At 43.0% G+C, this 27,198-nt stretch overlaps 3 protein-coding genes across 3 annotated transcripts; 1 reads left to right on the plus strand and 2 right to left on the minus strand.

The window, feature by feature from the left end:
* Window positions 1–10,285: 10,285 nt before the first annotated feature.
* LOC139433309 (germ cell nuclear acidic protein-like) lies at window positions 10,286–11,711 on the minus strand (the record flags this gene model as incomplete). The annotated part of the gene is made up of 1 exon (XM_071202260.1): window positions 10,286–11,711. A coding segment is annotated over one exon (678 nt), but the record flags the coding sequence as incomplete, so codon positions are not given.
* Window positions 11,712–11,713: 2 nt separating this feature from the next.
* On the minus strand, window positions 11,714–26,614 carry LOC117441604 (5'-AMP-activated protein kinase subunit gamma-1-like). The gene is made up of 11 exons (XM_034077669.2): window positions 26,519–26,614; window positions 24,181–24,262; window positions 23,908–23,966; window positions 23,669–23,714; window positions 23,409–23,463; window positions 21,863–21,989; window positions 21,604–21,769; window positions 20,446–20,483; window positions 20,063–20,209; window positions 14,127–14,220; window positions 11,714–11,955 (listed from the first exon to the last, which is right to left on the minus strand). Exons 1-11 carry the CDS (start codon window positions 26,597–26,599, stop codon window positions 11,714–11,716), a joined length of 1,137 nt encoding a protein of 378 aa, XP_033933560.2. The 5' UTR covers window positions 26,600–26,614.
* Window positions 20,536–21,579, plus strand: LOC139433310 (golgin subfamily A member 6-like protein 22; the record flags this gene model as incomplete). Its single annotated transcript, XM_071202261.1, has 1 exon — window positions 20,536–21,579. A coding segment is annotated over one exon (1,044 nt), but the record flags the coding sequence as incomplete, so codon positions are not given.
* Window positions 26,615–27,198: the final 584 nt, after the last annotated feature.

Below are 27,198 nucleotides of genomic sequence, written 5' to 3' on the forward strand. Positions count from 1 at the left end.
GACACGAAGAACGTTTTCCCCATAGACATATAAATGGTTTTCCCTGTTGGGAAGAGCCGCGGCCAACAGGAAGTGAGAGGGGCTTATCTGAGGGCGCTCAAAGCCTATTGGCTGTCCGGAATATGTAAATTAGCAAAGGTGCCCAAACAAGGGGAAAAGTGTTTTCCCTTAAAAACGGTGCAAGACCTCGAGATGTGTGTGTGTGTGTGTGTGTGTGTGTGTGTGTGTGTGTGTGTGTGTGTGTGTGTGTGTGTGTGTGTGTGTGTGTGTGTGTGTGTGTGTGTGTGTGTGTGTGTGTGTGTGTGTGTGTGTGTGTGTGTGTGTGTGTGTGTGTGTGTGTGTGTGTGTGTGTGTGTGTGCGTGTGTGTATGTGTGGTACAATGTGAACACAGTCACACAAAGTGACTATTTTTATTTAGATTTTATACTCTCCGTGCTGATTGATTTATTGTGTCTTACACCTTTGACCTCCTCCAACATCGCCCCCCTTGTGGTTGAACTGCAACACTGCAGGAATCTGGTTGTTTACATGCAGAAAATATCCAATTTGTAGCACTTATTCTGACAATTACAATATTATTTGTAAGCTGCTTCACGTCTTAAAATAATAAGCATTCTCCAGCTGTGCATACTCTGACTTTAAGTCTTAGGAACTACTTTTAAAGGAACTAAAATGATGAAACTAATACCTATAAACATTAGGAAAACTAGTCCAATTAAGTATGACTTCGACGTCTATTTAAAATAGTTTTTGTATACAACTACTGCGACTGCAAGACATTTCCTAGTTGGTGTAATTTGGATAAACTGACCACAGATTGTGAATCTGAAAGTGTCCTCGTGCAGTGCGTCTGAACACCAATGTAAACAATGGAGACACGGTGGAGGTAAGATTCACTGTTTACTGTTTACTATTAACATGTCAATAAATACAATACATCAATAAACACTGCAGTGCACACAAACTAAAATGTCTTGCAGAAGTAGCTAACAGGGCTTCTAGGTTATTACAGTGTTAATACATCCTATGATCTTAAACGTGTCATATTTCAAAGGAATCCCCTAAAGTCCTAAAACATAACGAAAACGGACAAATAACAAGTCCATCAAGACTTTGTTGACTATAATTAAGAGCAAACTAATTATCTAAAGAAGAAATGCATTGAAGGCAGCACGTCGTCACTTTCTGGTCTTTAAAAAGTACCTCTTTTAGCCGGGCGTAATACCGTTCACGTGAGCCGTAACTTATTCCAGACACACGCGATCCTGAGTAAACATGCACGTGGGTGTGCAGAGAAGGAGGGTTGCGTCCGCACGTGGGATTGGTCAGCCTGTCAACACAGGTGGGATTTGGTGGAGGTCAACGGTCATCTCTTGTTCTTTTTGTATGTCCATAAACCGGGACCAAAGCCGCCGCCGACCGGCCGCGCAGAGTCCAGTTCAGACCCGGAAGAACCGCGTGACCGCGAACTGGAAACAAAAACATGTGTTTGTTTGTTTGTTTGTGTGATGTCATACGTGTAAACAGTGAATGTCTACGATGCTGCTGCTGCTGCTGATGATGATGATGATGATGAAGATGATGAAGATGAATATATTTCTGTATTTTCCTTTTTTTTATTGTTCACTTGAACTCAACGCTCTGTGTCGAGTCAGGGACGCCGAGAGGAGGCGTTCGAGGAGCGTGGGGCGTTTCGGCGCTCAGAGAGAATCCACAGAGCAGACCCATCAACCCTTCTCTCATGAACCACAGATCACCTCAAACACCACAAATACCTCAGAAGACTTTTCTACGTTCTGTTTCTATATTTTATTGTGAGCTTTTTATCCGATTTTCTTTTATACATAAAAATCTCCAAACTGATCGAGAGAAAAGCGACAGCTTTGTTTTTTAGACTGAACTGAACTGAACTGCCGAATCATAAAAGCGCCTGGACTTCCATTTTGTCTTATCGTTTAGTATCTGTAGTCGTCACCTTGTTACCTTCCTCCATCTCCTTGTTACCTTCCTCCTTCTCCTTGTTACCTTCCTCCATCTCCTTGTTACCTTCCTCCTGCTCCTTGTTACCTTCCGCCTGCTCCTTGTTACCTTCCTCCATCTCCTTGTTACCTTCCTCCTTGATACTTTCCTCCTGCTCCTTGTTACCTTCCTCCTTCTCCTTGTTACCTTCCTCCTTCTCCTTGTTACCTTCCTCCTTCTCCTTGTTACCTTCCTCCTTCTCCTTGTTACCTTCCTCCTTCTCCTTGTTATCTTCCCCCATCTCCTTCCTCCATCTCCTTGTTACCTTCCTCCATCTCTTTGTTACCTCCTTGTTACTTTCCTCCTTCTCCTTGTTACCTTCCTCCTGCTCCTTGTTACCTTCCTCCTTCTCCTTGTTACCTTCCTCCTTCTCCTTGTTACCTTCCTCCTTCTCCTTGTTATCTTCCCCCATCTCCTTCCTCCATCTCCTTGTTACCTTCCTCCATCTCTTTGTTACCTCCTTGTTACTTTCCTCCTTCTCCTTGTTACCTTCCTCCTGCTCCTTGTTACCTTCCTCCTTCTCCTTCCCCCATCTCCTTGTTACCTCCTTGTTACTTTCCTCCTTCTCCTATTTACCTGCCTCCTTCCCCATACTCCTTGTTACCTCCGTGTATTTCCTCTTCTCCTTGTTTACCTTCCTCCGCTCCTTGTTACCTTCCTCCTTCTCCTTCCCCCTCTCCTTGTTACCTCTTGTTACTTTTCCTCCTTCTCCTTGTTACATCTCCTTCCCCCATCTTCCTGTTTACCTCAACTTAGTTCCTTACCTCCTTCATCCTATGTTACCTTCCTCCTTCTCTTGTTACCTTCCTCCATCTCCTTGTTCCTTCCTCCATCTCTTTGTTACCTCCTTGTTACTTTCCTCCTTCTCCTTGTTACCTTCCTCCTTCTCCTTGTTACCTTCCTCCATCTCCTTGTTACCTTCCTCCATCTCTTTGTTACCTCCTTGTTACTTTCCTCCTTCGTACCTTGTATCCTTACTCCTTCCGCCTTACCTCCCCATCTCCTTGTTACCTTCCCCCATCTCCTTGTTACCTCCTTGTTACTTTCCTCCTTCTCCTTGTTACCTTCTCCTTCCCCTTCCCCCATCTCCTTGTTACTTTTCTCCTTTCTCCTAACGTTTCCTTTCCTTCTTTGTGTTTTCATTCAACTGTCAAGTGAGTTTCAAGCCCTAACTTTTAGTCGCCACCATCGTGCTTTCCAACGTTAGTCGTCACCATCGCTAAGTTTATCTCGATTTTTAAAACATTTCTTAACTGAACATCCTTTTGTTGCCTTAACTCATTGTGCTTTTCTGCGTGCTATGAAAAGCGTTGTCCTTGCTCCTGATGTTTCCTTTCCTTCCTGTAAGCTTTGTTTCCTGTGGAGTTTAAGCCCTAACTTCAGTTTGTCACCATCGCTCAGTTTATGTTGGTTTTTAAACTTTTTAATTAACGTGAACCACGTCATTTTGTTGCCTAAACCTCGCCATCATTTCACGACGGTCACGACGGGGCATCGTGCGTTCCTGCGAGCGAGACATGAAACGTTATTTAGTTGTTGTCGCAAAACGTTGACATTTAACAGAAACGTTCAACTGCAAAAACTAAAACTGGTTTATGTGAATGAAACACAGCTAACATCTCCTTATCTCTAATCTCATCTCCTTTCCTTACCACGTGTGTCCTTTCTCCTACTTGGTTCCTTACCTCCTTGTCTCCTTTTCTTGTCTCTATTGACATCCCTTTCTCCGCCATCTTTCCTTTCTAACTTCCTGTCTCTTTAAATGTAATATCTTTCGTCTTCCAGTTGCATCAAATGTAATTACCTCCTCTCCTCTTTCTCATTTCCTTTCCTTCTCTCCTTACTCAACTTCATTTGCTTCCTTCTTCTGTCCCTCCAATGAATGTAGTATCAAAATACATGTAAAATATGCGATTAAAACAGAAGGAAATGAACATGATTAAGATTCTGGACGTCAATCTTGAGAAAACCTGCAATAATTTAATTTCTATTATTATATTAAATGTATTTTTGTACGTGTGTGCAGGGGCTGTTGCTCTCAGATCCAGGTGTTTCCAGGAACATATTACCTCATTAAGCCACGCGCGCAGAAACGGTGAGCGACGGTAGGGGTGAGTTCGGGAAAGAAACATTATCGTTCAGGAATCGGAAAAAAAATCGGGGTCATTTTCACATGTCTGGTTTAATAACAAACACAACAGGAAACCTTCAAAGTGTCGCGCTGGGAAATGCTGCTACCGTTAGCATTTAGACATCCGTTAGCATTTAGACATCCCGTTAGCATTTAGACATCAGTTAGCATTTAGACATCAGTTAGCATTTAGACATCCGTTAGCATTTAGACATCCGTTAGCATTTAGACATCAGTTAGCATTTAGACATCAGTTAGCATTTAGACATCCGTTAGCATTTAGACATCAGTTAGCATTTAGACATCCGTTAGCATTTAGACATCAGTTAGCATTTAGACATCAGTTAGCATTTAGACATCAGTTAGCATTTAGACATCCGTTAGCATTTAGACATCAGTTAGCATTTAGACATCAGTTAGCATTGTTAGCAGTGCAGCGAGTGGGTACGGTGAATAATGGGGACCAATGTGTTGAATGCTAACAGGTGCTAACTTACCCAAGTGCCAACACAGCAACTCAAAACATCCTCATGTCGATAAATCAACACAGCGAAAGCTAGCTCGTGCTGTTAGCATTTCGTTGGCTAACACTTAAAGCGAATAGTAGACTTTACGGTGACTTAATACACAGCGAGGTGGGACTTTATTGTTGAAAGGAGATAGCGTCGCCTTCTTCCTCCCGCTCAAACTTGACTTTGATTTGACTGGATGTGATGAGCACTAGAACGAGCGCTGCTAGCTTAAAATTACGCAGAATCTGTAGCTGTTTTAGCGTCTAAATGCATTTCAAAGTCCTGCAAACAACTTGTATGCTCTGCTCAAAATGTTATGCTTTAACAAGACAGTATTTGAAGACTTAAATAGTGATAAATAAGTAGACAGTTTGAGATGTTAGCATAGCGACAAAGCTAGCTGCAGAACGTACAAACACAGTGACAGTAATTACAGCATTTTGGCTAAAAAACTACAAAAGTAAACAATAAACAAGACTTTGTGTTGTTTGTGTACATCTGACTTTTATTCAACATAAATTATGAATACATTGACAGATTCGGGCACTGATGCAGTAGCTACGAAGCTAGCGATTTTGGCTAACAGGTAAACAAACACGCTGTAAACCCAGACTATGTGGTGCTTATGGATGTGAGGGTTGTTTTGAGCTTCGACGCTAAAGAGCGAGAGGACAAGGCGTCCCTTCAAAATAAAAGTCACATGCTCGTTTTCGCTTAATAGTGCAAGAGATGCTTCCATTTTCGCGGCCTTTAAAGTGCCTGTGAGGAGAGTTTCTTCTGAACATCTTCAAGTCTTTGTTGTTTTGGGCCTTAGTCAAGGACATATGGGTATCTGTATCACACATGTAGTATAGACCCCCTGACAGCTGAGCGTCCTGCCTCTTTAAGTGAGTTGTTTGACTCCAAACATCCATTTGGACTTTTGGTTGTCGACATCTTGGTTTTTGGGGCAAATAAATCTCCAAAACAAAAGTCCTCTGCTCTGAAAACACAGCTTCCAGACTCCATAATATGTTTTCTATTGGGGTTTCCAAGGCATGTTGTCAGGGGTTCCTCATTAGCAGACCTTTACCTGAGCACACAGGTGTGTAAAGATGGCCGTCTCTACGCTGTTCACTAAAAACAACAAGCGTATGTCTCTTTATTTTACCTCAAAACATTAATCATTGATCATTTGGGATATTTACTCTAACAGTAAGACTACCTTAAAGGGCCGGTGCGTTGGATTTCAATTTGAAATTGCCAAAAATATTCGTGCGATCTGCAACGCTAAATCGTGCACACTGTCCCTTTAAGAGAAACATATGTTGTGTTAATTAGCATTAGCATATTAGCATTAGGTGCCCAAAAAGACGTGAAAGTAATATGAATGTGATTTATCGTATGCTATAACTTAACGTACATCATATTCTAACAATAATAAAAACATGACCAAGTGCACAAACTGAGAGGCGGCCATCTTTAAACCCATGATGATGATGATGATGATGATGATGATGATGGTGTGAAATGAAAATCTTGTACGTTATATTTCACTGTTGGAGGTCAACTGTAGAACACAGACAGACTACTGATTTTAACATGCTATGAAAAAAAGGAAATCTGTACGCCTGCTTTTCATTACTGTAAAAACAACAACAACAACAACAACAACAACAACCTGGTCTTTTTTTGGACTGGAAGAGGTTTTTTGGTATTTAAAATATATAAATATATATGTAGAGCAGGTGGGAGACATTACCCAGACAGGAAGTACCACAGTTTAAGAAAATAAAAGCCCCGTTACTGTCCCTTCCTGTTGTTTTATTTTCTACCTTCACTGTAACATACGTGTGTGTGTGTGCGTGTGTGTGTGTGTGTGTGTGTGTGTGTGTGTGTGTGTGTGTGTGTGTGTGTGTGTGTGTGTGTGTGTGTGTGTGTGTGTGTGTGTGTGTGTGTGTGTGTGTGTGTGTGTGTGTGTGTGTGTGTGTGTGTCGTCTTTTCTTATCTATTTTCATAAATTGTATATCTCTTTGTGTCTCTTATCTTCCTCTACACCCAGTGCCAGGATCATTATCGTATCAATGAATGTAGTTATTCCTCAGTGCAGACACACACACACACACACACACATACACACACACACACATACACACACACACACACACACACACACATAAACATCACTGTAGAAAAAAGGGTTAATTCAATTGTATCTTTTTGTATATGGAAATAATCAATAAATAAATACTGTCAAATCATTTTACACTGACTCCAGTTGTGTTTCCTGTTTCCTAAATGGATCGAAAACGTGTCTTTAATGCAATATAATTAGCTTATAGCGCTCTATATTTATATCAAAGCTAACATAAATACTCATGATGCTTGATAACGATCATCATTACACAATATCAAGCATTTTATAATGACATGGTCAAATGTACTTGAAGTAGCCCCGCCCCTTTTCCAATTTTCGATTCAAACTATTTTTTTTTAGTTCTTCCGGTTTGGCCCCAAAGACCCCTTCGGCTGGTCTTTTTCACGACACTGTGGTTGCGTTCCGATAATCCAAAAATCAGCTCCTAAATTCTAACCCTATCTCCTATTCCTTGACCTCTGAGTGAAAGGTCACGGGGTTAAGGGATAGTGGATAGGAGAATTAAAAAGGACTTAGGGGAAGAGACTGCGGTACTTTAGAGAATCAAATGCACTTTCACTATCCGACGTGTTTATGATGCGCCAGCGGACGTCCTGAATGTGCGTCTGCTGCTGTGGGGTAACCATGGAAACCACAGTTTTCTATACAGCGGACTACAACATGGATGTTCAATAAGAACGAGGGACTGCTGTGAACTCCTCTAGACCAATTCTAGGCCGAATATTCCCTCGCCTCAAATGCTGCGGCTGCAATGCATTGTGGGGCAGCATTTTCTCCTCTCCTCTCGGTGAGGGAGGTCCAGTGGTTCCTAAGTTAAAGGAGGTGAGAAAGGAAGCTTGAAACCTCCTTTCCTTTCATCTAGAGAATTCAAACATGGCTGCCACTGAGGGACTTCCGGGTCATTTCACTCCGTCAGGAAGGTTCCTAAGAGAAACAGCTAAATGGACTATTGGACTGCAGCCTGTGTCTCAGGGCTTCTTAATATTAAAACAACTATGAATGTGGCATACCCACCTAATGGGAAGAAACTCAGCTAACTGATGATACGAACCATTTTTACCGAAACAAAAACACAAGCCTCACAAGAAGCGTCTAAATGAGCCCTGAACGAAAACATGCTAACGCAGAGCACAGACCTCTAGCTATACCGATCGATATACTGATTGGATCCGCACAAACAAGCTTAGCTAACATCCTGAGAGTCCACAGATTATAGAAATATAAGGATCATCACTGAGCGATCAGAACTCGCGACAGGGGAAGCAAATACAGACGACACACGACGTAGCTTTAGCTAGCAAAACACGGAGATACGCTCACCTTAGCTGTTATTCTGATCAAAAGTCGTGTTCAATGGCATTACAACGAGAAAGAACGCGGCTGAAGGTTAATCCATAGGTTATAGCAATGTGTCTGTCACTTTGAAAAAATGATTGATAATCCATAATTCCATTTTTATGCACAAATCGGAGAATAAAAATTAGCTGCTAATGGTAGCCACCAGAGGTTAGCGCAGCTTCCGGCTTTGCTACGCGTCTCTCTCACTCCTTATTTGGTAACGTGTGTGTGTGGAACTTTCCCTCAATTCCATTGGCTCTGACGGTTAGAAAGATGTCAATCAGCAACATCGACCAAGGGGGCAGAGATATGGAAAATCCACCCAAATGACCCCAGAAGTGTTTTGTTTTTTAAACCTCTCTAAAAAGGTCCAATATCACGTGTTTTGCATCAATCTCGATACAGGGCACTTATTATATGTTGTACTTTGGATTCCTAAAGCTTTTAGTCTACTAACCCATCATTCAAGGTTTCACTATAAGTAATGTGGTTTTTTTGGACGGACACAATAATTTACATTTCTTTACTATGTTCAATCTGAATTTACTTTAAAATAAAAAACATCTATATTGATTCTGACACTTCTACATCCAACTCACAGGTTCATCATTACTTTGAGAAAAAATATGATTCATTTTCCCCTTTTAGAAGATATGATTAAGATGGACTTTTATTAATCCCTCGTGGGGAAATTGTTTCTCTGCATTTGACCCATCCTAGTGTTAGGAGCAGTGTGCTGCCATTTTGAACGGCGCCCGGGGAGCAGTGTGGGGAACGCTGATATGGTCGTTTCGTTCTGGGAATGTCATATTCGAGCCTGAGACCTGGAAAACAGGCTCGGGGCTTAACAGGTTAAAAAAGTTAGTGACAGTCAGTCACGGTACGTCCACACAGCAGCTTCAGACAAATCTTCCACCGCTTCTCTGCCCGTTGACTTTGAATGGGGATGACGTCACTTTGCCTCGCTTTTCGCCGAACTGCATTGTGGGGGAGCGAAGCGAAGATTTCCAGGATGTCCAGGATTCAAAAGTTGAGCAATGTTCAACTTTTGAAGCTGAGCTGGAAGCGTCAGCCAATCAAACACGTTTATGCAAATCTGACAATCAAACGGCGTGTAAGCAGGGAGAGCCAGACCGCAGTTCATTTCCTCATATTCCAAACGAGAAGTTACGGGAGCAAATCACCCGGTTCTTTACGACCAGAACTATTACCGGGATCCAAACCGGAGGAACCGGCATGGAGGGAGGTGGCAGAGGCAGTGGGGGAACTGGTAGGGTTTCGCCTGTTTGGGGAGTTTATATTTATATATATATATATTGCTCGCATAAAATCCCCGGGGTTTTTTGCTTTGTATGTCGGGGGCGGGAGATTCATGTGATTGGTTGTTGGTCGCGTTGCTCGCAAAACATCCCCAAGCTGTCAGACACGCCCAGCTCCAAGACTTCAAGATGTTTGAAAAGCTGCTGTGTGGACGCACCGTTAAGCTAAGCTATCAAAGGTACACTATCGATCTACCTAGTGAGCTACCTTGCGTTAGCTACCTATCTAACAAGCTAGCTAGTGAATGTTAGCTATCTAGCTCGCTATCGCCAAGTTTGATACAATAATCACATACTAACAAGCAAAGGTTGATAAAGCTATGCAATGCTATAGAATTACGCTTTAACCAGAAGTACCGACACAATATACACCGATGTGAAAGAGCAGGTGGAGCATCAGGTGAATGATACGACTTTGTTTCTCAAGAATATTACAGTATTGACGCTGGCGCATCATAAACACGTCGATAGTGAAGTGCAGTCGATTCTCTAAAGCACCGCAGTCTCTTCCCCTAAGTCCTTTTGGATTCTCCTGTCCACTATCCCTTAACCCCGTGACCTTTCACTCAGAGGTCAAGAGATAGACGATAGGGTTAGAATTTAGGAGCTGATTTTTGGATTATGGGAACGCAACCAAGGTGTGGAAACTTCCCTGCTTTGGGACGCCCCCCACAGTCCAGAGATAGTGACCGGACGCACCCCTCACACTGTCACGGGTCGTTGTGTGTTCCATCCACGTTGTGCGTGGATGGAACTGTAAGTATTGTTACTGTAAATGACGTAACGAAGTTGCCTTAATTAAAAAGAATAACACAATTAATGTCATAGTTCAATTAGATAAATAAATACTTTATTTCATGTTATTTTATTCTCGTTAAATATGGCATGATTTGTTTTCCATGTTAAACCGATATGCGTGTGTTTCTTGTGCCTCGGAGCTAACGTTTGAAAAGGAGAATGTTTTTATTCATTGTCTTTAACAACAGCAACATATACAGTACATGTTTAGGTTAAAGTTTATTATTTTGGAGCTGAATTAAAGGTTCATTCCTCTACAAACAACAGCGGTTTTTAAAAACATGTAATTAGAAACAGGTTATTAAATATTGACTAAAAACTATAAATACTTTAACTTAATAAAATCAATTTCTGTACAGATTAAAATTTGACACCAAAATAACTATACTTACTATAAAACAATACAATCCTACAGTGGGTAGTAGTTCATATCTAAGAGCCCTGTAATGTCCGTGTTTCCGTGATTTCCTGGAATATAAACTATGGTTTTTATAACGATTTATTGATTTAAAACTCTCAACCAATCAGAATAGTAAATTTCTGTGTTTAAAAACAATCAAAGATCCCTGATTGGCTCTCGCTGTGTGATGTCCCGCCCACTTCCAGAGCAGCTGTCCAATCACAGCCCTTTAACGACTTCTCTCCAACCGACGGCCAATGACAAACGGACTCTCGGAGCCTCCCGGCCAATCACACGTCAGCCTCTGTGTAGCGCTCTCGTTAAGCCCGCCCCTTCTTCTTCTGCTCCAATCGAGCGGCAGTGATGATGATGATGATGTCACGCTTCCTCCCCCGTCTCCCCCTTTTCTGCTTCACCTGTCTCCCCTTCTGTCTCCCCCTTTACTTCCTCTTCTGTCTCCCCCTTTCCTTCCTCTTCTGTCTCCCCCTTTCCTTCCTCTTCTGTCTCCCCCTTTACTTCCTCTTCTGTCTCCCCCTTTCCTTCCTCTTCTGTCTCCCCCTTTCCTTCCTCTTCTGTCTCCCCCTTTCCTTCCTCTTCTGTCTCCCCCTTTCCTTCCTCTTCTGTCTCCCCCTTTCCTTCCTCTTCTGTCTCCCCCTTTCCTTCCTCTTCTGTCTCCCCCTTTACTTCCTCTTCTGTCTCCCCCTTTCCTTCCTCTTCTGTCTCCCCCTTTCCTTCCTCTTCTGTCTCCTCCTTTCCTTCCTCTTCTGTCCCCCCCTTTACTTCCTCTTCTGTCTCCCCCTTTACTTCCTCTTCTGTCCCCCCCTTTCCTTCCTCTTCTGGCTCTTCTGTCTCCCCCTTTCCTTCCTCTTCTATCTCTTCTGTCTCCCCCTTTCCTTCCTCTTCTGTCTCCCCCTTTACTTCCTCTTCTGTCTCCCCCTTTCCTTCCTCTTCTGTCTCCCCCTTTACTTCCTCTTCTGTCTCCCCCTTTCCTTCCTCTTCTGTCTCCCCCTTTCCTTCCTCTTCTGTCTCCCCCTTTCCTTCCTCTTCTGTCTCCCCCTTTACTTCCTCTTCTGTCTCCCCCCCTTTCCTTCCTCTTCTGTCTCCCCCTTTACTTCCTCTTCTGTCTCCCCCTTTACTTCCTCTTCTGTCTCCCCCTTTACTTCCTCTTCTGTCTCCCCCTTTCCTTCCTCTTCTGTCTCCCCCTTTCCTTCCTCTTCTGTCTCCACCTTTCCTTCCTCCTCTGTCTCCCCCTGCTGGCAGGTGTCAGGTTGAGGGGGGAGGGACTCCTTCCTCCCTGACCCTGCAGAAAACAACAACAACAACAACAACAACAGTATTATTTGTTTGTTTGTTGTCTAGCGTGTAATACTAAATAATTTTTAGAAATTATACAAATATTGTTTTCTGATTGGCTCTGATTGTTGACATAGCGCTGCTCTCTATAGCAATAAACAACAACAACAACAACATTATAGCCACAGATTTGTCTTTGATCTTCCTTTGATCTCCATGAAAGTGAAGACATTGTTACATTGTATCTGATTGTTGTTTTCCCCAGGAAGTGATGTCGAGCTGGGGGGTGTTCTACGGAGCCGGATGTTCTCTTAGCGGCTAGATCTCCATGGTAACTGATGCTGAGCGGCTAGCCTGCTCCGGAGCAGGTTAGCCTGCAGGCTAAGAGATCAACTCAGTGAAAGCTCCGCCTGCTGACCAATCAGAGCTCAGCGTGCGGAGTTCAAAGCGATCAAGTCATATCACAGGAGAAAGGAAATACAGAAAGACGGCCGGCAGAAATCAGTCCAGTCAGCATCAGTACCCGGATCAGAGTACACTAAGTCCAGTCAGCATCAGTACCCGGATCAGAGTACACTAAGTCCAGTCAGCATCAGTACCCGGATCAGAGTACACCGAGTCCAGTCAGCATCAGTACCCGGATCAGAGTACACTGAGTCCAGTCAGCATCAGTACCCGGATCAGAGTACACTAAGTCCAGTCAGCATCAGTACCCGGATCAGAGTACACTAAGTCCAGTCAGCATCAGTACCCGGATCAGAGTACACTGAGTCCAGTCAGCATCAGTACCCGGATCAGAGTACACTGAGTCCAGTCAGCATCAGTACCCGGATCAGAGTACACTAAGTCCAGTCAGCATCAGTACCCGGATCAGAGTACACTAAGTCCAGTCAGCATCAGTACCCGGATCAGAGTACACCGAGTCCAGTCAGCATCAGTACCCGGATCAGAGTACACTGAGTCCAGTCAGCATCAGTACCCGGATCAGAGTACACTAAGTCCAGTCAGCATCAGTACCCGGATCAGAGTACACTAAGTCCAGTCAGCATCAGTACCCGGATCAGAGTACACTGAGTCCAGTCAGCATCAGTACCCGGATCAGAGTACACTAAGTCCAGTCAGCATCAGTACCCGGATCAGAGTACACTGAGTCCAGTCAGCATCAGTACCCGGATCAGAGTACACTAAGTCCAGTCAGCATCAGTACCCGGATCAGAGTACACTAAGTCCAGTCAGCATCAGTACCCGGATCAGAGTACACTAAGTCCAGTCAGCATCAGTACCCGGATCAGAGTACACTAAGTCCAGTCAGCATCAGTACCCGGATCAGAGTACACTAAGTCCAGTCAGCATCAGTACCCGGATCAGAGTACACTGAGTCCAGTCAGCATCAGTACCCGGGTCAGAGTACACTGAGTCCAGTCAGCATCAGAACCCGGATCAGAGTACACCGAGTCCAGTCAGCATCAGTACCCGGATCAGAGTACAGTAAGTCCAGTCAGCATCAGTACCCGGATCAGAGTACAGTAAGTCCAGTCAGCATCAGTACCCGGATCAGAGTACACTAAGTCCAGTCCGCGGCACATCACTTCCTGATGTATCACATGTCTGTCTGGCCGTGCAGCACTCACAGCGCCACAGACTGGAGGAAGCATTATGTCAGCAACACGTTGAGGAAACTCTGAGTCAGAGGTGGTGAGAGTCAGACGGTGTGTTAGACGGGCCGTGACATCATGGACCTGCTGATGGACGCATTCCAACACTCGCTCTGCTCCAGCTGTGTTCACCTTGCAGCTGCAGCTCTGAGGCTTTGATCCTGATCAAGGGTTTGAGTCGTGTTTCAAGTTTAACTTCTTCATGTGTCTGATATTAGAGTTCACTTTTCATTCAGGAAGTATGACGCTGCGCTGCCAGTACGCTTCTCCATGTCTGTGATTGGTCGAATGCTCCAGACCCCACCCCTCTCATGTGAACACCTAGCTAGATAGGACACGGCTGGCTGAGCGATCCACTTGATAACCCGCGTCGTAGGACCGTTTAGCGAGAGCGCGTGTGTTTTGGATTAGGCCGACCGGCTAACTCCAACATCCAGGTCAGGGTGAACCAGCTTCGTAGAGCAGGCCCCTGCTCTCAGCTATAACAATAAACAATAACAACAACAGCTTTGTTGTTGTTTACCTGTGGGGATGAGCACCAGCGCCTGCAGGATGTCTGACAGAGAGACGATGCCGACGATACGAGACTCTTCATCGACCACCACCAACCTGTGGACCTGCAGCAGGAGAGGACTCTTTAAAGTAGAGACACTACATACTGATATTCACCTGAACATCAGCAGGAGAGGACTCTTTAAAGTAGAGACACTACATACTGATATTCACCTGAACATCATCAGGAGAGGACTCTTTAAAGTAGAGACACTACATACTGATATACACCTGAACATCAGCAGGAGAGGACTCTTTAAAGTAGAGACACTACATACTGATATTCACCTGAACATCAGCAGGAGAGGACTCTTTAAAGTAGAGACACTACATACTGATATTCACCTGAACATCATCAGGAGAGGACTCTTTAAAGTAGAGACACTACATACTGATATACACCTGAACATCAGCAGGAGAGGACTCTTTAAAGTAGAGACACTACATACTGATATACACCTGAACATCAGCAGGTGAGGACTCTTTAAAGTAGAGACACTACATACTGATATACACCTGAACATCAGCAGGTGAGGACTCTTTAAAGTAGAGACACTACATACTGATATACACCTGAACATCAGCAGGTGAGGACTCTTTAAAGTAGAGACACTACATACTGATATACACCTGAACATCAGCAGGTGAGGACTCTTTAAAGTAGAGACACTACATACTGATATACACCTGAACATCAGCAGGTGAGGACTCTTTAAAGTAGAGACACTACATACTGATATACACCTGAACATCAGCAGGTGAGGACTCTTTAAAGTAGAGACACTACATACTGATATACACCTGAACATCAGCAGGAGAGGACTCTTTAAAGTAGAGACACTACATACTGATATACACCTGAACATCAGCAGGTGAGGACTCTTTAAAGTAGAGACACTACATACTGATATACACCTGAACATCAGCAGGAGAGGACTCTTTAAAGTAGAGACACTACATACTGATATACACCTGAACATCAGCAGGAGAGGACTCTTTAAAGTAGAGACACTACATACTGATATACACCTGAACATTAGCAGGAGAGGACTCTTTAAAGTAGAGACACTACATACTGATATTCACCTGAACATCAGCAGGAGAGGACTCTTTAAAGTAGAGACACTACATACTGATATTCACCTGAACATCAGCAGGAGAGGACTCTTTAAAGTAGAGACACTACATACTGATATACACCTGAACATCAGCAGGAGAGGACTCTTTAAAGTAGAGACACTACATACTGATATACACCTGAACATCAGCAGGAGAGGACTCTTTAAAGTAGAGACACTACATACTGATATACACCTGAACATCAGCAGGAGAGGACTCTTTAAAGTAGAGACACTACATACTGATATACACCTGAACATTAGCAGGAGAGGACTCTTTAAAGTAGAGACACTACATACTGATATACACCTGAACATCAGCAGGTGAGGACTCTTTAAAGTAGAGACACTACATACTGATATACACCTGAACATTAGCAGGAGAGGACTCTTTAAAGTAGAGACACTACATACTGATATTCACCTGAACATCAGCAGGAGAGGACTCTTTAAAGTAGAGACACTACATACTGATATTCACCTGAACATCAGCAGGAGAGGACTCTTTAAAGTAGAGACACAACATACTGATATTCACCTGAACATCATCAGGAGAGGACTCTTTAAAGTAGAGACACTACATACTGATATACACCTGAACATCAGCAGGAGAGGACTCTTTAAAGTAGAGACACTACATACTGATATACACCTGAACATCAGCAGGAGAGAACTCTTTAAAGTAGAGACACTACATACTGATATACACCTGAACATCAGCAGGAGAGGACTCTTTAAAGTAGAGACACTACATACTGATATACACCTGAACATCAGCAGGAGAGGACTCTTTAAAGTAGAGACACTACATACTGATATTCACCTGAACATCAGCAGGAGAGGACTCTTTAAAGTAGAGACACTACATACTGATATTCACCTGAACATCAGCAGGAGAGGACTCTTTAAAGTAGAGACACTACATACTGATATACACCTGAACATCAGCAGGAGAGGACTCTTTAAAGTAGAGATACTACATACTGATATACACCTGAACATCAGCAGGAGATGACTCTTTAAAGTAGAGACACTACATACTGATATTCACCTGAACATCAGCAGAGAGGACTCTTTAAAGTAGAGACACTACATACTGATATACACCTGAACATCAGCCGGAGAGGACTCTTTAAAGTAGAGACGCTACATACTGATATACACCTGAACATCAGCAGGAGAGGACTCTTTAAAGTAGAGACACTACATACTGATATACACCTGAACATCAGCAGGAGAGGACTCTTTAAAGTAGAGACACTACATACTGATATACACCTGAACATCAGCAGGAGAGGACTCTTTAAAGTAGAGACACTACATACTGATATACACCTGAACATCAGCAGGAGAGGACTCTTTAAAGTAGAGACACTACGCACTGATATACACCTGAACATCAGCAGGAGAGCACTCTTTAAAGTAGAGACACTACGCACTGATATACACCTGAACATCAGCAGGAGAGGACTCTTTAAAGTAGAGACACGACATACTGATATACACCTGAAGATCAGCAGGAGAGGACTCTTTAAAGTAGAGACACTACATGCTGATATACACCTGAACATCAGCAGGAGAGGACTCTTTAAAGTAGAGACACTACATACTGATATACACCTGAACATCAGCAGGAGAGGACTCTTTAAAGTAGAGACACGACACACTGATATACACCTGATCGTCAGCAGGAGAGGACTCTTTAAAGTAGAGACACTACATACTGAAATACACCTGAACGTCAGCAGGAGAGGACTCTTTAAAGTAGAGACACTACACACTGATACACACCTGAACATCAGCAGGAGAGGACTCTTTAAAGTAGAGACACTACATACTGATATACACCTGAACATCAGCAGGAGAGGACTCTTTAAAGTAGAGACACTACATACTGATACACACCTGAACATCAGCAGGAGAGGACTCTTTAAAGTAGAGACAATACATACTGATACACACCTGAACATCAGCAGGAGAGGACTCTTTAAAGTAGAGACACTCCATACTGATATACACCTGAACATCAGCAGCAGAGGACTCTTTAAAGTAGAGACACTACATACTGATACACACCTGGACATCAGCAGGAGAGGACTCTTTAAAGTAGAGACACTACATACTGATATACACCTGAACATCAGCAGGAGAGGACTCTTTAAAGTAGAGACACTACATACTGATATACACCTGAACATCAGCAGGAGAGGACTCTTTAAAGTAGAGACACTACATACTGATATACACCTGAACATCAGCAGGAGAGGACTCTTTAAAGTAGAGACACTACATACTGATATACACCTGAACATCAGCAGGAGAGGACTCTTTAAAGTAGAGACACTACATACTGATATACACCTGAACATTAGCAGGAGAGGACTCTTTAAAGTAGAGACACTACATACTGATATTCACCTGAACATCAGCAGGAGAGGACTCTTTAAAGTAGAGACACTACATACTGATATTCACCTGAACATCAGCAGGAGAGGACTCTTTAAAGTAGAGACACAACATACTGATATTCACCTGAACATCATCAGGAGAGGACTCTTTAAAGTAGAGACACTACATACTGATATACACCTGAACATCAGCAGGAGAGGACTCTTTAAAGTAGAGACACTACATACTGATATACACCTGAACATCAGCAGGAGAGAACTCTTTAAAGTAGAGACACTACATACTGATATACACCTGAACATCAGCAGGAGAGGACTCTTTAAAGTAGAGACACTACATACTGATATACACCTGAACATCAGCAGGAGAGGACTCTTTAAAGTAGAGACACTACATACTGATATTCACCTGAACATCAGCAGGAGAGGACTCTTTAAAGTAGAGACACAACATACTGATATTCACCTGAACATCATCAGGAGAGGACTCTTTAAAGTAGAGACACTACATACTGATATACACCTGAACATCAGCAGGAGAGGACTCTTTAAAGTAGAGACACTACATACTGATATACACCTGAACATCAGCAGGAGAGAACTCTTTAAAGTAGAGACACTACATACTGATATACACCTGAACATCAGCAGGAGAGGACTCTTTAAAGTAGAGACACTACATACTGATATACACCTGAACATCAGCAGGAGAGGACTCTTTAAAGTAGAGACACTACATACTGATATTCACCTGAACATCAGCAGGAGAGGACTCTTTAAAGTAGAGACACTACATACTGATATACACCTGAACATCAGCAGGAGAGGACTCTTTAAAGTAGAGATACTACATACTGATATACACCTGAACATCAGCAGGAGATGACTCTTTAAAGTAGAGACACTACATACTGATATTCACCTGAACATCAGCAGAGAGGACTCTTTAAAGTAGAGACACTACATACTGATATACACCTGAACATCAGCCGGAGAGGACTCTTTAAAGTAGAGACGCTACATACTGATATACACCTGAACATCAGCAGGAGAGGACTCTTTAAAGTAGAGACACTACATACTGATATACACCTGAACATCAGCAGGAGAGGACTCTTTAAAGTAGAGACACTACATACTGATATACACCTGAACATCAGCAGGAGAGGACTCTTTAAAGTAGAGACACTACATACTGATATACACCTGAACATCAGCAGGAGAGGACTCTTTAAAGTAGAGACACTACGCACTGATATACACCTGAACATCAGCAGGAGAGCACTCTTTAAAGTAGAGACACTACGCACTGATATACACCTGAACATCAGCAGGAGAGGACTCTTTAAAGTAGAGACACGACATACTGATATACACCTGAAGATCAGCAGGAGAGGACTCTTTAAAGTAGAGACACTACATGCTGATATACACCTGAACATCAGCAGGAGAGGACTCTTTAAAGTAGAGACACTACATACTGATATACACCTGAACATCAGCAGGAGAGGACTCTTTAAAGTAGAGACACGACACACTGATATACACCTGATCGTCAGCAGGAGAGGACTCTTTAAAGTAGAGACACTACATACTGAAATACACCTGAACGTCAGCAGGAGAGGACTCTTTAAAGTAGAGACACTACACACTGATACACACCTGAACATCAGCAGGAGAGGACTCTTTAAAGTAGAGACACTACATACTGATATACACCTGAACATCAGCAGGAGAGGACTCTTTAAAGTAGAGACACTACATACTGATACACACCTGAACATCAGCAGGAGAGGACTCTTTAAAGTAGAGACAATACATACTGATACACACCTGAACATCAGCAGGAGAGGACTCTTTAAAGTAGAGACACTACATACTGATATGCACCTGAACATCAGCAGGAGAGGACTCTTTAAAGTAGAGACACTACATACTGATATACACCTGAACATCAGCAGGAGAGGACTCTTTAAAGTAGAGACACTACATACTGATACACACCTGGACATCAGCAGGAGAGGACTCTTTAAAGTAGAGACACTACATACTGATATACACCTGAACATCAGCAGGAGAGGACTCTTTAAAGTAGAGACACTACATACTGATATGCACCTGAACATCAGCAGGAGAGGACTCTTTAAAGTAGAGACACTACATACTGATATACACCTGAACATCAGCAGGAGAGGACTCTTTAAAGTAGAGACACTACATACTGATATACACCTGAACATCAGCAGGAGAGGACTCTTTAAAGTAGAATAGAAAAATGAGTGTGTGTGTGTGTGTGTGTGTGTGTGTGTGTGTGTGTGTGTGTGTGTGTGTGTGTGTGTGTGTGTGTGTGTGTGTGTGTGTGTGTGTGTGTGTGTGTGTACCTCTGCCTTCACGATACGGTCCACGATGGTCTCCAGTGTTTCTCTTTTGTTACATTTCATGACGCCTTCAAAGTATTGCGATCGATGACGAAGCGCCTGAGTCACCGTGACGTCCAGGTTGTTGTACGTCTTCTCTGCCGCCAGGTTCTACACACACACACACACACACACACACACACACACACACAGATCTCCTCCACTTCCTTAAATAGTGAACACAACACTTGTTTCCACTTTTCCTCCAAGTCTTGTTTCCTCTTCTTAATTTCCTCGTCTTATTTCTGTATCTATACTTGTTTCCTCTCCTCTTATATCCTTCTAATATTCTTGTTTTCTTTTCTTGTTACCTTTCCTTGATATATAACAATTCTAGATTTACTCACAATGACGTCAAACTTGGAGTAGATGTCGACCACTCTCCCTGCAGAACAACACAGACAGGAAGTCAGGATTAAATCACAGGAAGCAGGATTAAATCACAGGAAATCAGGATTAAATCACAGGAAGTCAGGATTAAATCAAAGGAAGTCAGGATTAAATCACAGGAAATCAGGATTAAATCAAAGGAAGTCAGGATTAAATCACAGGAAATCAGGATTAAATCACAGGAAGTCAGGATTAAATCACAGGAAGTCAGGATTAAATCAAAGGAAGTCAGGATTAAATCAAAGGAAGTCAGGATTAAATCACAGGAAATCAGGATTAAATCACAGGAAATCAGGATTAAATCAAAGGAAGTCAGGATTAAATCACAGGAAGTCAGGATTAAATCACAGGAAATCAAGATTAAATCAAAGGAAGTCAGGATTAAATCACAGGAAATCAAGATTAAATCAAAGGAAGTCAGGATTAAATCACAGGAAATCAGGATTAAATCACAGGAAATCAGGATTAAATCAAAGGAAGTCAGGATTAAATCAAAGGAAATCAGGATTAAATCAAAGGAAGTCAGGATTAAATCACAGGAAGTCAGGATTAAATCACAGGAAGTCAGGATTAAATCACAGGAAGTCAGGATTAAATCAAAGGAAGTCAGGATTAAATCAAAGGAAGTCAGGATTAAATCAAAGGAAGTCAGGATTAAATCACAGGAAATCAGGATTAAATCAAAGGAAGTCAGGATTAAATCACAGGAAATCAGGATTAAATCACAGGAAATCAGGATTAAATCAAAGGAAGTCAGGATTAAATCACAGGAAGTCAGGATTAAATCACAGGAAATCAAGATTAAATCAAAGGAAGTCAGGATTAAATCACAGGAAATCAGGATTAAATCACAGGAAATCAGGATTAAATCAAAGGAAGTCAGGATTAAATCAAAGGAAGTCAGGATTAAATCACAGGAAATCAGGATTAAATCACGGGAAATCAGGATTAAATCACAGGAAGTCAGGATTAAATCACAGGAAGTCAGGATTAAATCAAAGGAAATCAGGATTAAATCACAGGAAGTCAGGATTAAATCACAGGAAGTCAGGATTAAATCACAGGAAGTCAGGATTAAATCACAGAAAGTCAGTATTTTAACGGCGTGTTGTCACCGTTGTGGTCGACGACGGGCAGGGCGGAGACGCGGCGGCGGGTGAAGACGCAGAGCGCCGTGATGAGAGGCGTGTCGGGGTGCACGAAGGCGATGTTGGAGTACGTTCCAACGCTCAGATCCTCCAGAGAGCAGCGCATGAAGGCCGGCATCGGCATCTCACACACCTGGGAGCAAATACAGGGAGATAAATATTAATATATATAAATATCTGCTGCAGAAAGTTGTTGTTGTTATTTAATATGAACATGTTTCCTCACAAACAGCTGCAGGAACTTGAGGATCCTCTTGTGAGTCAGGATGTAAAGGGCGTTCCCGCTGATCGGGTCGATGACCGGCAGACGGTGGATCTGATTCTGGATCAGAGAGGACACCGCCTCCAAGATACTGAGGACAGAGGAGAGAGGAGAGGAGGAAGTGATGGAATAATAATAATAATAAATGATATTTATATAGCGCCTTTCAAGGGACCCAAGGTCGCTGTACACGGTGGACAAACAAAACAAACAGACAATCAACGGGCAAACAAATAAATAAATAAAGGAAGCCGGGGGACCAGAAAGGGCTCGGCCCGAAGGCCGGGGTGAACAGGTGTGTTTTAGTGATGATTTGAAGATGTCCAGGGAGGCAGCATTACGGATCTCGGCAGGAAGTGCATTCCAGAGGGTGGGGGCCGCCACACTGAACGCCCTGTCACCAATTTTTTTTTTTTTTTTAAAGTACGGTGTCCTTGGGTGTCATGAAAGGCGCCTAAAAATAAAATGTATTATTATTATTATTATTATTATTAACAGTTCGGAGGCGAGAGCAGGGGATGGAGAGCAGGCCCGTGTCTGAGGACCACAGACTCCGAGAAGGGGTGTAGGGATGGAGGAGGTCCGATAAGTACTGGGGGGCGAGGGTACGGGGGACTTGTACGTGAGGAGGAGTGTTTTGTATTGAATCCGGGACTTGACCGGCAGCCGGTGGAGGTGGATGAGGGTGGGGGTGATGTGGTGCCATGGCTTGGTGTGGGTGGGAAGCCTGGCGGCAGAGTTCTGGACGTATTGGAGCCTGTCCAGGGTTTTGCAATAGTCCAGACGGGATGTGATGAAGGCGTGTACAAGGGTTTCTGCCACAGAGTCAGAGAGAGAAGGCCGGATTCTGGCAATGTTCTTGAGGTGGTAGAAGGCGGATTTGGTGACAGATTTGACGTGCGCCTGGAAAGAGAAGGTGGTGTCCAGGATGACTCCCAGGTTGCGGACTTCAGTGGACGGGGAGATGGAGCCGCCGTCAATGGAGAGAAGCAGGTCTCCAACCTTCTGGAGCTGCGCCTTGGGAGCCACAATCATGAGCTCTGTTTTATTGCTGTTGATTTTGAGCAGGTTTGATGACATCCAGTTTTTATGGCCTGTAGGCAGTCGACAAGGGATTGAGGGGGAGCCGAGTGGACGGGTTGGTGCAGAGATGGAGCTGTGTGTCATCAGCATAAGAGTGAAAGCTGAGACCATGTTGGCGGATGATTTGACCAAGTGGGAGCATGTAGATATTGAATAGGAGGGGTCCAAGCACAGAGCCTTGAGGTACACCTTGGTTGCCTGGGGCGGGAGGGGAGCTGCAGTCACTGATGGTGACAACGTTTTTCCTGTTAGACAGGTAGGACTCGAACCAGGCAAGAGCTGTAATGACAGTTAAAGGAGGTGGGGTTCAACTGTCGGCTTCCTACTCCCGTTTCCTATCCTTGTTTCCTCTCATTTTCTCCTCATTGCGTATCTCTTAGCCTCTCATATCCTTGTTTCCTTTTCCTTGTCTCATTTACACACATACCTGGTTTCAGGTGAGATGTGGACCAGAGGTTTGAAGGTCTCCTGCAGGTACAGCTCTACATGAAGAGAAAGGAATGTCATTATTACACACACACACACACACACACACACACACAAACACAAACACACACAAACACACACACACACAAACAAATACACACACAAGCACACATACTCGTACACTCTGAGAAACACACACACACAAACACACACACACACACACACACACACACACACACACACACACACACACACATGTACCTCTCCATGTCTCGATCTTGTGTTCCTCCAGCTCGTAGATCTGAACCTGAAGGGGACACAGAACATGTTAGAGTGTGTGTGTGTGTGTGTGTGTGTGTGTGTGTGTGTGTGTGTGTGTGTGTGTGTGTGTGTGTGTGTGTGTGTGTGTGTGTGTGTGTGTGTGTGTGTGTGTGTGTGTGTGTGTGTGTGTGTGTGTGTGTGTGTGTGTGTGTGTGTGTGTGTGTGTGTGTGTGTGTTACCATGGGGGATTTGTAGTATCTGGTCAGGATGTTGATGAAGTCTGTGATAGTCAGCATTCCTGAAAAAAAAGAGAGAGATCTGTGTGTTTCATCTCCTCAGGCTGTTGTAATATTCACAAAGATTTAGAGAATATGTCTATATTTAGCTCTCTCTCTCTCTCTCTCTCTCTCTCTCTCTCTCTCTCTCTCACACACACACACATACACACGTACACACACACACACACACACACACACACACACACACACACACACACACACACACACACTCACCTACAAAGCTCTGTTTCTTGCTCTCCCACAGTGGAGCAGCTCTCACTCCGTTGGCCACCAGAGCAAAGAACGCCTTCTTCACCTGAAACAATAACAACAACAATAATAACAATAATAATATAATGTGTTTGTAGTAGGGATGTCCCGATCACCTTGTTTGCTCCCAAACCGATTCCGATCATTTGATTTTGACAATCTGCCGATACCGATTTTTCCCGATCCGATCTTTATGCGTTAAGAGAAAACAAGGTAACAGATAACGGCTGGGCTGTTATCTTTGTGGCCTTGTCTCTGTTCTGGGGCCGTTTCTCTTTCCTTTTGAAAGCCTCTGAAAGTGTCGGTTGTTTCCGTGCCGTTACCTGAGTGGCCGCTGTGTACTCGCCGTGTTGTTGTTGTTTGTTTCTCAGGTGGCGTGTTAGATTGGTCGTGTTGAACGTAGCTCTGTTCTTTCCACCACGCGGAACATCTGGCTGTTACACTGCCTTCGCTTTCAATTTTATAATACTTCCAAACTGCTGACATGTTCTCTGTCCGACTCCCGAGTCACCAGCTGGACGTAGCCTCTCGTTAGCTTGCTGCTACTATTAGACACTGCGCCCACTCTGTTGCTTTCAGAGGAATAAGCAACCAGGGGCCTATACTGCGAACCTGGTTCAACCTAACCTGATATGTTGGAGTTAGCCGGTTGGCCTAATCCAGAACATACGCGCTCTCGCTAAACTGTTCTACGACGCTGGTTATCAAGTGGATCGCTCAGCCAGCCGTGTCCTATCTAGCTAGGTGCGCGTTCACATGAAAGGGGTGGTATCTGGAGCATTCGACCAATCACAAACATGGAGAAGCGTACTGACAGCGCAGCGTCATACTTCCTGAATGAAAAGTGAACTTTAATACTAGTCAAAAATGAAGAAGTTAAACTTTAAACATCCAGGACTCAAACACTTGATCAGGATCAGAGCCTCAGAGCTGCAGCTGCAAGGTGAACACAGCTGGAACAGAACACGTGTTGGAATGCGTACATTAACAGGTTTATGATATCACTGCCCGTCTAACACACGATCTGACTTCAATTACATTTGTCTCGAGTGTTTCGTCAACTTAATGTGTTGCTTAAAATAATACTTCTGCATCCAGTCTGTGACGCTGTGAGTGTTGCACGGCCAGATACGGCTCAGCTGACTCAGATCAGGAGAGATATGATACATTATGAAGTGATATGCCGCGGACTGTACTTATGATGTACTCTGATCCGGGTACTGATGTTGTGGCCGATATTTAAGTAAGCTTTCTTAACGCTAATGTTATAATAGTCAGATTGCTCTGAAGATGGAGGTGATATTCTATTAATGTTCACGTTCACACAGCCGGTGATTTTTGCCGGCCGTCTTTCCTGCAACGGCAGCTTTTCTGTATTTCCTTTCTCCTGTGATATGACTTGATCGCTTTAAACTCCGCACACTGAGCTCTGATTGGTCAGCAGGCGGTGCTTTCACTGAGTTGAGCTCTTAGCCTGCAACCTAACCTGGTCCCGACCAGGTTAGCTGCTTAGCATCAGTTACCATGGAGATCTAGCCGCTAAAAAGAGAACCAGCTTCGTAGGACCGGAAAGCCGGAGTTTTCCCTGAATTTAGCCGCTAAGCGAAAATCCTGCTTCGCAGTATACCCCCCTGGTCTATGAAAACAAGCCCAAAGAAAGCAACACGTACATGATGTTGTGTAATTTTAAACCAAAACTAAGTCCTCAGGATGACTTTAAGACGTGAACATGGTCATTTTTGTTTTGTAACAAATATTTTTTTTATATAAAAAAAATATTTTATATAAAAAAAAAAATTCCCGATCCCCGATTTTTTTCTCCCGATTCCGATCTTTTGAAAATCACGTGATCGGCTCCGATCCCTGATCACGTGATCGGATCGGGACATCTCTAGTTTTGTAGTGATAAATAACAACAATAACAACAAATATAAATACATAATAATAATATTTATTTTGCATAATAATATTTTCTAGTGCAAGTGAAATGTTTGTGGCTGAGGAGTCAATACTCTACAAGCTGTTTTAAGAAATCTTATGTATAAATGTATTTGCCGGCTTAATGACTCTGATAATGAAATCCTCTTGGCCTTATCGAACATAAGGCTTAGTACACGCTACCAATCGCAGCTGTGGAGACATTGGTATAGTTGTCTCTTTGTAGGACACTGATTTAAATTATTCTTAAACTATGAATTCTTTTTATGCTATGTATGTAATTTATTATATCTAATGCCTTGTCTTTTATCTGGACCTGAGTCTGTAATAAAGTTTTCATTCATTCATTCAATAATGGTAATACCTGCAGAGTGGTGTCGAAAACCACCAGTTTGGAGCTGGTGGGAATTATGTCGTAACATTTGTGACATTTCATGAAGCGCATGTAGATATCTCTCTCTGACGCTGTGAAGGAGAGAGGAGACAGGAGACAGGAAGCAGGAGACAGGAGACATCGTTAAAATATAATTGAATGAACTCAGTGTTGGAGTTAGACTGGATTTCGGGTGTGTGTGTGTGACTGTGTGTGTGGGGAGGGGTGAATGTATACTTTACAGGCATCGCTGAATGAATTATTTATTATCTGCTGAAAATATGCGGAGGTAGGAAACAAGGAGAGGAAACAAGAGGAGGAAGGAGGGTGAAGAGGAGTGGAAACTAAACTAACTGAGGGTGAGTTTCATCCTGGTGGATTACAGTTTTAAATAACGCTGGATTTATTTGTTTTGAGTGATTTGTTGTCTTTTTTTTAGTGTGACGTTAGTGAGTAAATAGAGTAAATAGAGTAAATAGAGTAAATAGAGTAAATAGAGTAAATAGTGTAAATAGAGTAAATAGAGTAAATAGAGTAAATAGTGTAAATAGAGTAAATAGAGTAAATAGAGTAAATAGAGTAAATAGAGTAAATAGAGTAAATAGTGTAAATAGTGTAAATAGAGTAAATAGAGTAAATAGAGTAAATAGAGTAAATAGAGTAAATAGTGT

This window comes from Pseudochaenichthys georgianus, unplaced genomic scaffold, assembly GCF_902827115.2.
Source record: "Pseudochaenichthys georgianus unplaced genomic scaffold, fPseGeo1.2 scaffold_1818_arrow_ctg1, whole genome shotgun sequence".
Lineage (NCBI taxonomy): Eukaryota > Metazoa > Chordata > Actinopteri > Perciformes > Channichthyidae > Pseudochaenichthys > Pseudochaenichthys georgianus.